The sequence below is a fragment of the Penaeus japonicus genome, unplaced genomic scaffold (genome assembly GCF_977035675.1).
Source record: "Penaeus japonicus unplaced genomic scaffold, GWHDUDI00000001_assembly GWHDUDI00000042, whole genome shotgun sequence".
Lineage (NCBI taxonomy): Eukaryota > Metazoa > Arthropoda > Malacostraca > Decapoda > Penaeidae > Penaeus > Penaeus japonicus.
In genome coordinates this window covers 18,826,445-18,836,444 of record NW_028234444.1, presented here as the reverse complement: position 1 = coordinate 18,836,444, position 10,000 = coordinate 18,826,445, and the positions used below count along the sequence as shown (strand labels likewise).

Genomic DNA, 10,000 nt, shown 5'->3' with positions numbered 1-10,000 from the left:
CTTTTAAGCCTTCCATGATAGATCAAACTGATTTCTAATAGATTTGGATAGAACAGAGCAAATATAATCACGAGAAACTAGTCTCTCTTCAGTGAGAATTCACTTGGGGCATCTTCTAAACATTTTGTAAATCAATATATTCCAGCTTTTAAGTTTAATTACTACATCCAGCCTCTGCTCATGTGTAAGAGGATATTACTCAAAGAACTGGCACCTTATTAATTCAAGGAATACAAACTCAACAACGCAAAGCCACCCACAGAACATCAACTTCAGGACTCTCCTGAGGTGCTCAAACAAAGAAATGACACGTAATTACTCACGAAAACACCCCCGTCCCAAACCCAAATCAAAGGCAGCCAGCGGCAGTCCTGTCAAGACCAGACAAACCTCCAAGACACAGAAAGAGACGTCCCAAAACCACACTAACTTGAACCCCCATCACACATCAGGCCTGAGCCCAAATTCCTGCTTTCTGAATCCCTTCCCAGCCAGCTAGCACAGCTGAGCCTCCCTGTCACCCCGAAGCCCAGCGAGGGAGGCCCGAAATAGAAGCGAAATAGAGGTCACGAGCGAGATGATAGAGCTTCACATCATACCCAATCAACTTAATTGAAATTCAAGTTGGCGAGACGCTGCCCTGCCATGACAGGGGAGGAAAGGCAGCTGGTAACGCCTCGCCAGATGGTTGCCACTCGCAGGTGGTGCCCGGTGCAAGCTCACGTGCAGGAATGGGCCAAGAGTGTCAATTATCTTGGCAAAAGAGGGGTGCAAGTGCCAATCTTGGGTCAATCCCCTTTGTCACAACACGTCACAAATGCAATCAGTTATCCTCTGATCTCCTCCCTTTCCGGACGTCCAAGCTGCTCTTCGCCCAGCTCAAGCGTGCACTCCTGACTTCAGAACCACGCCCTACGGGGTACTTACCTGCTTGGACTCTTTTTCTGGTCCATACCTTGCTGTGAGGACAGCAGATACCAGACCAGCCCTCCAGTGCCTCCGCCGCCACCACACAACAGACACGTTCCAATAACGCGCTGCCTCTGCTCGCGAACCTACATCCACGAACCCCTCCCTCAAAAGCCTTTCTTCTGAATTAACAGAATATTTTTCCCGGTGCAAATGAACCCGCCTCTTTTTCCGGGCTATTTCGAAAATTATGGTAAGATTATAGATTATGGTAATTAATTTTTTAAGAGAACAAGAAGTCGGCATCGGAGTACGCGAGCTGGTCACGTGACCCTCATAAGTCAGGATGTAAACAATGGAGGCGGAAGGGGACGCCGTGCTGGCCAAAGTCAACAAAATCTCTGATATCTTCTCCTCCTTGACTGATACGGTGACCAGATCGTCAGGGTAGGATCCTTTACGTGTTCTGGTGTGAAATGAAGTGAAACCGGTCTGTTCCCCTCAATTACTCTGCCATTACAGGCAGTTATTGTGGGTGCTCACTATATAATCTTGGACTTGCTCTGTCGCGATGGACTCGATCACCACGAGATAATACTTTGCAGAAGATATCACGTGAAACCTGTATTTAGGTGTGGTCCTACGATATAGTGAAACAGAACTTTGATGTGCATGACTATGAATGCGTGTACACTTTGTCAGGAAGAAATGGTGTTCTTATTTAAAAGTATTTTTTTGCACAATTTGCATGTGAGTAATTGAGATGAATTGCTGATTTTAATTTTTAAAAAGATATGCAATGGCTTCTGCACATTTCATACAATCCAGTATGGAAAGTTTTTACCAAAATCTGTGGTGTGCACAAAAAAAATGAAATGTGAAGCATTCAATGGTTAACAAGTGAATACTTCAGGTATGCAATTATTTAAAACTCTTGAGTTAGAACAAGGTAAGAGTTTCTATACAAGTCCTACGCAGAACTCCAAGAATTTCAAGAATGCCTTACATGCAATTGCTGCATAATATTTGTTTACACAGAATGACAACTTAAAATCTTCTGGACATTCATTGATCTTTTCAGTTCCATGCACTATTAGCTGTCCATCACTAAAAATTAATCAGATCCATTTGAAATTTGTTATGACCTGTGATGGAAGGTCTACAATGTGCAGTTCTAAGTGATATTAATGAAACATCAAGCAGTCATCACATAACAAATATTGATTGGTTCCCTTTCCATAGATATATCATTATTGAGGTCTGCAAACTTTATCTAACCAGGATATGCATGGTGGAGGTTTTTTGGCTTTTACCAGATTGTCAATAGGATTCAATCAGTGTGAGACCAATGGCACACACTAGGGTGTCTCCCAATTTTTTAACCTCAGTTTTCAAGTTTTGATAACTGTGTAAGATGTTCTTCAAGAGGAAGTTCTAGGAAATGGTAAACATGTTATGCTTTGGTGTTGGCTCATAACTGATCCAGATGTCATATTAAAAGAGGATTTCTTAATAATCTGGCAAGCTAGAGTTTGAAGAACAAGTGATGGGATGTATATTTGCCCAATGCCGCTTCAACCAGAAAGAAAACAAGCTTGCACAGCTTCCCGCAGAGATACCTATCCCGACGTGATGCCACACTGCACCTATCAGTCTTTTTTTCATCCACCTAATTCTACAGGGTGAAAAGAGGAATTTTATTTTTATTTTTTACAGTATTTTGACAAGTATACAGTCAGATGGTGGGTTTACATTGTTTGGCACAGTGCCATCCGTGTCTATGACCGACTCTGCCTTGGCAGCAAATCATGCCATCCACTGTCAATGGGTTGATTTACAGTCTACCAAGAGTCATAGGTCCAGGACTTAAAACACTAACTGTAGTATTATTTGTTGCATTCTTGTTTCAGTCATCTAGTTCCTATTATATGCTTTTTTGCTTACTGTACCATTTATATAGGATGGACTTAGTACAAAGATTGTATTTTGATAGAGGAATATCCAGGCTATATGCCAGTACCAGTTCATACATCTTACATGAGTACTCCCATAGTATTTTGATATTAACTAGTTATTTTTCTGTACGTTCCAGACTGATTATTAAGGAGAAATTGAACAACAAGCAGAATGCCCAAGCAATCAAAACGCAGCCACAGAACTCTGAGGAGTTTTATAACCGAGTCAGTTCCTTCAGACCAGGATTGTGGACTGCCCGAGAACTGACCCCTCTGGAGTGCGCAAGATGGGGCTGGCGGATCCAGGAAAAGGACATTCTGCAGTGTGTCACCTGCCGTGAAGTTGTTTGCGCAATCCTGCCTGACGTGCAGGACTTCAAAGCTTGTGAGTGCGGCAGATTTGCTTGTTATACACTGCCTAGTTATGTTCATTGTGACATATACTCCATAAGCAAAAGATGATGAAGCAACAAAGTATATAATCTCAAATTTAAAATCTTTTTCCAGATGATAAGTACCTTGGTCTGTTGAAGACCCGAATAGTAGAAGCCCACAAAGATGCCTGTGGCTGGAAATTTAACCCAAGTCCCGAGGAATTTGTCCAGCCACCATATATTGGCTCTCTTGAAGACATGCGCAACCTCACAAATTCTGCTCGTACGCTGGCAGCCCTAAATTCAGCTCTGCCATATCTGGATGTTCAGAGTTTGTCAGATAGCCTTGTAAGTAAAAGAATATTATATACTGTTATCTTGAGGAAATTTATGTTGTTGTTTTTTCTCTCTCTCTCTCGTGAATTAATACTTATTTTAAAAGCAATCTTTACACTATTGAACATTTGTAATGCATTTTGAATAAATAGATACATGAGTAGACCATTTTGTTCTGAATATTTCAGGGAGCAGACAGAGATCTCATTGAGGGATTGTTTCAAAATGGCAGCATAGATTATGAGGTCCAGGCTTCCTCAGTACTACTGGTATTGAGTGGATGGACTCGTGGTGAAGGAGCTTATTTGAGGTTTGTAGAAAAGCATTTGTGGAGTTTAACTGTGCTAGAGTGATATAATTCAGATACACACATTTTCGAAATGTGGAAACATCTTGAGGCATGCACCTGATTTATTTATTTATTGCTTCACAGCTATTCATATAATAATTAATGCATTTGAAAACATGTAAGAATTTTCCTGCTAGCATGAATGAGCATAAAATCTGGAATTAGCACTGTATAGTTAGTTTCAAGGATCAGTATGATTAAGAAGTTATTGCAATGTATCAACAGGTGCAAAGTATGCAGAAGGTCAGTAGGACTCTGGAGTTTCATAACCAGAGCCGATGAATTGGAAAGAACTCGTGCAATCTCACCAGCTCCCACACCATCAGGGAAGAGAAAGAGACCAGGAGAAGAGGTTGAAGAGACTGTGGAAGAAGAAGAGATGGAAGAGGACACCAGTGAGGAACCCAGTGATGCAGGTATTAGAATATGTCCACCAAGGAAATGCAAACACCTGAAGACAGATAACAAAGGCACCGACAGCGAAGAGAAAGCTAAAGAGGAACAGGAAACACCAGGTGAAAAAGATAGTGCAGGAAAAGGGGAGGAGAATGTACAAAGTGAACAGGAAGAAAAGATGGAGGAAGAGGATGGTGATGAAGAGAAGGAAAACAGGCAGAAAGAAGAAACCCTAGCAAAGGAAGCAGAGAGAGAAAAGACTAATGAGAAGGAAGTGAAAGAAAAGATAGAAGAAGGAAGTGCGCAAACAGAAGATAACAAAGAGGATAAGTCAAGAAAAGAGTCAGAAGGCAGAAAATCAGATGAGAAGGAGGAAGTGGAGGAAGGAGTTGAAAAGGAAAAGGATGAATCTCAAGAAGAGGCAAGAGAAAAAAACAGCTCAGAGGAGAAAGAAAATGAGGCCATTAGCAGTGACAAAGAGGAAAGTAAGAAGAATGAAGGGGAGAAGATGGAGCAGGAAAATTCAGATGGCAAAGATGAACGTCAAGCTGAAGACAAGGCAGATGAAGATAATAATGAAGAGGATTCAAAAACAAGCAAAGAGAATGGAAATGGTGAGAAGATGACAAAGGAAAATAAAGATGAAGAGAACGAGAAGACTGTCAATAGTCAATCTAACTCCGAAGAAGAAAGTCAGAAGCCAAAGGAAGAAGAACCACAAGTGAGTGAGGAGGCATCGAAAGACGGCAGAAAAGATTCCAAGAAAGACACGAACACAACTACAAGCCAAACTGAAAAGGACATTCAAAGTGGTGCCAAGACTGTGAGTGAGGAGAAGGTTGAAGAGAGTCCTAAAGATGTAAGTGAGGAGAAGATAGAAAAGAGTCCTAAAGATGTGAGTGAGGAGAAGGTTGAAAAAAGTCCTCAAGAAGTGAGTGAGGAGAAGGTTGAAGAAAGTCCTAAAGAAAGAAGTTCAGCAGGAGATAAGGAACAGGGAAGTTCATCAAGTAAGGGGAATAGTCGGGTACAGGATGGCCGTACTAGCCAACAAGCCTCAGCTCTCCTAAGTCCACTGATAATTGGTTCATCTCCATCAACGCAAATTAGAAAGGTAGTTCTTTATTTTCTTTTGAGATGATTTTTTTAATGCTTTTGAATGCATATCAAGAGAAATAAATTTGTCAAAAAATGTTGTTTATACAGATCATCTGTTACAAATACTGTCTGATGACCATTGTCTTCTCATTTAATTATTAGGTCCTTGAGGAAAGTTAATAGTGACATCTATAGTGTCAGGGAGAAAAAGATCTGTTCAATGAACTTCTTGTGCAAAGGTTGAAAACAATGCTTTGAATGCCTTTCAGATTGACAAGAAGCAGTACTTCCACCCCTTAGAGGAGCATCGGCACTGGTGCACGTGGACAATGAAGATTCTCGTGGAGGAGATTGATGAGGAAATGTCGATCGAGAAAAGAGGATATCAGATGGTGACTGAGCAAGCTAGGGACATTTTGGATTTCGCAAGCAGAAAGGATCTCTGTTCGTCGGAAAAATATGTGAGTTTTTTTGTTGTTTTTTTATCTGTGGTTGATTATTTCCTCAGACTAAAATGGCAATTAGGCTCTTAAGTATTTTTTTTTTTTTTTTTGAAAAAATATACAAATGGTTATATTTTTTCTGTTCTTCTAGGTCTTATATCACTTTTTTCACCATCATGAATAATAGTAATGTAGAAATGTTCTTTGTTATATATTCAAGAATTTTCTTCAGAACCACATTTTTAATATTTTGCATCATTTTCCTACAGATAAGAAATGTAGAAGGGTTGCGGTCCATTCGCACAATGCTAAACGGACTGGCCTCGGTCGACGCCTGGCTGAGCGAAGATATTGCAGAGAAATAAATGATTAATGGTGGTTAAAACTCTCCAATATATATTTGTTTAAGTCGTGTCTCATCATTTTTCCTTTGTACATTATTATACAAATAGACGAATCTATTTTATTACCAATAATTTTTTATAGTTTGTTTTTTCTTTTTTTATGTAATGTGATGTTTTTTTGAGAAATTCAAATATAATTTCAAGAATCTGTTTCCCTTCCTTTTTTTTCTTGTAGATGATAATTCAATTCATTTTTCAAATAAAAGCACCATTCATTAGAGACATGAATGAAAAATATATAAATGTATTATACATTCAGTGTATTACCGAAGTGAAAGACCAGTATTCCAATCTTCCAACTCATTGAACTGCCAAAGTATTGTCTTTCCTATAAACTGAATTAAATGTATTGTGAAATATTGATCTGCTGTGTAGAATTCTATATTTCATGTTTTATTATTATTTTCCTGATTTTTAACCAATTAAACTATTAAAAAGACAGTGTGACCTATTTTCTCATATGGTTGTTTTATTGTGTTATGGTCTCGTGCTCAGAGAAGAAACTATGCATAATATACATGATTATCTTGAAACAAACGAAGATTAATGTTTATGCATAATTTGGCTGATACATTACTGGTATTGTTCTTTCTTCTTTTTCTTCTTCTTTCTTCTTTCTGCTTTGTTTCATCTTATCTCCTTGTTTTCTCTATTCTAATGTTTCTTTCTGTCTCCATCTTTCATTCTCATTCTTGAAAGGTATTTGGAAAGGAAATTACCATAATAGATCACGCCAACTCATTTTGTGTTTGTTTCTTTTTTCCCTTTCTGTCTATAATATTTTCACTTTTCGGAAGTTTTTCATGTAAGGTCCCGAGAGAGCCAAATTATATCAAATTCTTTTTAATTTCCAACTTCGAAAGTAGTATTGGTGAAGGTTTAATTAAGTATTATTCTTACAAGCATGCAGATAGAGCGAGGAAACGAGCATTAGCATGATTATTTAACCATTTAGCTTTCACTGGTTTTGCAAAAACAAAATTTATTGTGCTAATTTAGGCTCTATACTGAAGCCTACATATCAAGATTTTCTCACTTTTTAAATGTCTATATACACATCTGGTTTGGCGAACGTGCCAGTACACAGTTATTGTGCATCCACTGCCACCAATTAAACACTAATCAGGCAGCTATCAAGAAAAATTATCACAACTGATTAGTTATGCACTGACAAGCAGCTTGAAGTACTCGAAAACAGGAAGACAAAACAAAATGTGTTAACAGAAAACAATGTGTGCGTGTGTGTGTGTGTGTGTGTGTGTGTGTAGGTCGATAAAGCGAATGATTATAATTCCAAGTTGCATATGTTGTGAATGGCACCGGAAGAGTAGATTGTGGTCCAAGAAAAACCGAAGGTAGATGGAAGTAGGTGTTAGATACACCGACATACCGAAGATATGTCCCTGTCGTTAGTGAAGGTGGAGAAGGGTTCCTGTAGGATTTTGGAAGGTGTCGATGACAGTGATAGTGTTACATGACAATTTTTATAGGTATGCAGTCATTCTCCCACTTCATCTTCGAATATGATTTGTAAGATCTGACACCACTTCTTGTTGCATCGACTTCATTCAATTCTATGCTGTGCCATATTCATATAAGCGATGGGAACTGCAAAGTAATATGGTCAATGTGTTTCATTTTCTATATTGGATTATATAATTAGCGTTTTTACAAATAGATATTGATAATGAGTGCAGATAACTATTTACGATGTATTTGAAGAGTGTCCAGAAGATCTATGCATTATCCAAACTTTTTTTCTCGAACAACTTTCAGAAACTGTAGTAGCATTAATCCAGTCAATTAAAAACATGTTACTCACATCATTATGTCATGTGTGTAGGCCTGAGTAGGCCTAATTAATTTCTAGGCTGACATAAGGCCTTATCTGCAGCGGCAATTTCTTGAAATCATTTCACTTCATGGGCACTGCCGGACGTACGACGGCGAAAGTATCGTACCGCTTGAACAAAACCAGCCGTCACGCTCACAGAGCGACCCGTGCCTCTGTGGCGCGCCTTTGAAAAACATTTTTTTTTTACAGTTATTTGCTTCTTCCTCTGATGAAAAACACTTTTAAGTTCATAAAATACATTTCTTCTTTGCTTTAGTAATTCATATCGGAATGTGATTCTGAATATGTTAACATCATGTTACTTTAAGCATGAAAAAAGTTTATTTCTTCAAAAAACTAGTTGTGCAGAGTAGCAGCCAGTAAATAGATCTTATTTGTGTAAATATAGAATTCATTCCATGACACATCAATCAAAGCAAAATTCATTCTAGGCTTATTCACCTAGGTATGCTATACTTTTCATGATATTTTCATTGCAACAAAAGTTATCCTCGCATATTGTGCTTGTATTATAGAAGTCTTGTTTAAAATGGATATCGCACAACACACAAAATTATTATTATTTGCAAACATTATAGGTTATCACAGTAAATAATACTAAACTCAGGTATTTTATTGTTTTACATGAGTTACCGACTTGATTTACTTCAGTTTTCTCTGAAGAGAGCCTTTGCTGCCCATCAAATCTAAACAAATTCGAACGCCTTACTCTGATTGTGACTATATACTTCAATAGCCTTTGATTACCAGTCTGCCCTGAGAATGAACATAAAAATACACCCAATAGACTTTTTGTTGTTGTTTAAATGTTTTTCATGCCAAACACTTAGTAAATTCAGTTTCTTACGAGTTAAAAAGTAAATGTAATCCAAGCCAAAGGATTCAAACAATTATTTATCACCCATTTATCAAGGCTACATATGGTGGTATTTGTTTTATATTTTCACGCATGAACTGGAGTCTCGAAATATGCAGTATACTATACATTATAATCTTACTTCATTGTTACATATATTTCGTTGTAAACCATCATTAAGATACTCTTTAAACGGTTGAATGAGACGACATAAAATAAAAATCAGGGAATATTTGGCATTTTCGCCATTCGGAGATGGTTCGCGCATGCGTGTTGGCGCCCCTATGGGATAGGTTGGTACGCGTGGGCGGGTGGTGGTCTTTGGCAATAGAACCTGAAATACGGCAGCAAGCTATTGCGAGTTTTTGGCAATTATTGCAGATAATGACGCTGCAGATAAGGCCTATATAAAAAAGGCAATTATTACTTGCGTAATTGGTATTGTACAAAGCACCTCAGTGCTTATGTGTTCCTGTTGGAAGTCTTTTTAAACCAAGAGGAATTAGAAATTATACAATCTAGGATTGATATATATGTATATGTACCAGAAGACATTAAAGAGAAATCATTGAACAATGAAAATACATTCTCATCGGTGTAACCCGGTATTTTTCAACCTTTTTCGGTCCCTCTGTAGTTTAAACATGGGAAATACTCAACGAAAAATTAAGGGTTATTTGGTAACTTATCCATATAGGGAAAAGAAACACGAACAATCAAATCTAAGGTTCTATTTATTAATTGAATTGGAATGAAAATGCAAGTAGTCAACATCATGTTGGACTTTCTTTGGAGTGCTATTTTCTTCTTTTTTACAAGTCTCCGATTGAACACTTCTTCAGATGCTTATCCATAAAGGGGAGTAAAAACATTCTGTATAATACACACCGTAACACACGCACACTAACACATTTTTTCATACATTTTACACACTCTTGAGATGCGCGCGCGCGCGAGAGAGAGAGAGAGAGAGCAAGCAAGCACCAACTTCTCGTAAAACGAAAAAATACATATTCAAGACCGTTTCA

At 38.1% G+C, this 10,000-nt stretch overlaps 2 protein-coding genes across 6 annotated transcripts in view; one reads left to right on the top strand and one right to left on the bottom strand.

The window, feature by feature from the left end:
- The window catches only part of RYBP (ring and YY1 binding protein), a 28,254-nt gene extending 27,203 nt beyond the window's left edge, over positions 1-1,051 (bottom strand). Inside the window, exon 1 of one of the 4 annotated variants that reach the window (XM_043035555.2) lies at positions 928-1,051. In XM_043035555.2, the coding sequence (XP_042891489.1) occupies positions 928-953 (26 nt within the window). In that variant the 5' untranslated portion in view covers positions 954-1,051. The remainder of the gene's footprint in view (positions 1-927) is intronic. The other 3 variants (XM_043035558.2, XM_043035557.2, XM_043035556.2) reach the window with 3 other exon arrangements.
- Positions 1,052-1,231: 180 nt separating this feature from the next.
- LOC122266012 (uncharacterized) lies at positions 1,232-6,720 on the top strand. 2 transcript variants are annotated; one of them, XM_086535188.1, is made up of 8 exons: positions 1,232-1,356; positions 3,002-3,249; positions 3,372-3,586; positions 3,763-3,884; positions 4,149-5,157; positions 5,194-5,430; positions 5,684-5,875; positions 6,127-6,720. In XM_086535188.1, the coding sequence occupies exons 1-8, from the start codon at positions 1,265-1,267 to the stop codon at positions 6,220-6,222; spliced, it is 2,211 nt and encodes a 736-aa protein (XP_086391314.1). In that variant the 5' UTR covers positions 1,232-1,264; the 3' UTR covers positions 6,223-6,720. The 2 variants fall into 2 exon arrangements, with proteins under 2 accessions (XP_086391314.1, XP_042891487.2); XM_043035553.2 differs by having other exon boundaries at positions 4,149-5,430.
- The last annotated feature ends 3,280 nt before the right edge of the window (positions 6,721-10,000 follow it).

What these genes read in the sequence shown, in the direction of transcription:
- LOC122266012 (XM_043035553.2), top strand. Translation starts at nt 1,265, where the DNA reads ATGGAGGCGGAAGGGGACGCCGTGCTGGCCAAAGTCAACAAAATCTCT. An exon ending in ACGGTGACCAGATCGTCAGG is followed by an intron (nt 1,357 to 3,001) that starts GTAGGATCCTTT and finishes TGTACGTTCCAG; the next exon opens with ACTGATTATTAAGGAGAAAT. An exon ending in TCTGTTCGTCGGAAAAATAT is followed by an intron (nt 5,876 to 6,126) that starts GTGAGTTTTTTT and finishes ATTTTCCTACAG; the next exon opens with ATAAGAAATGTAGAAGGGTT.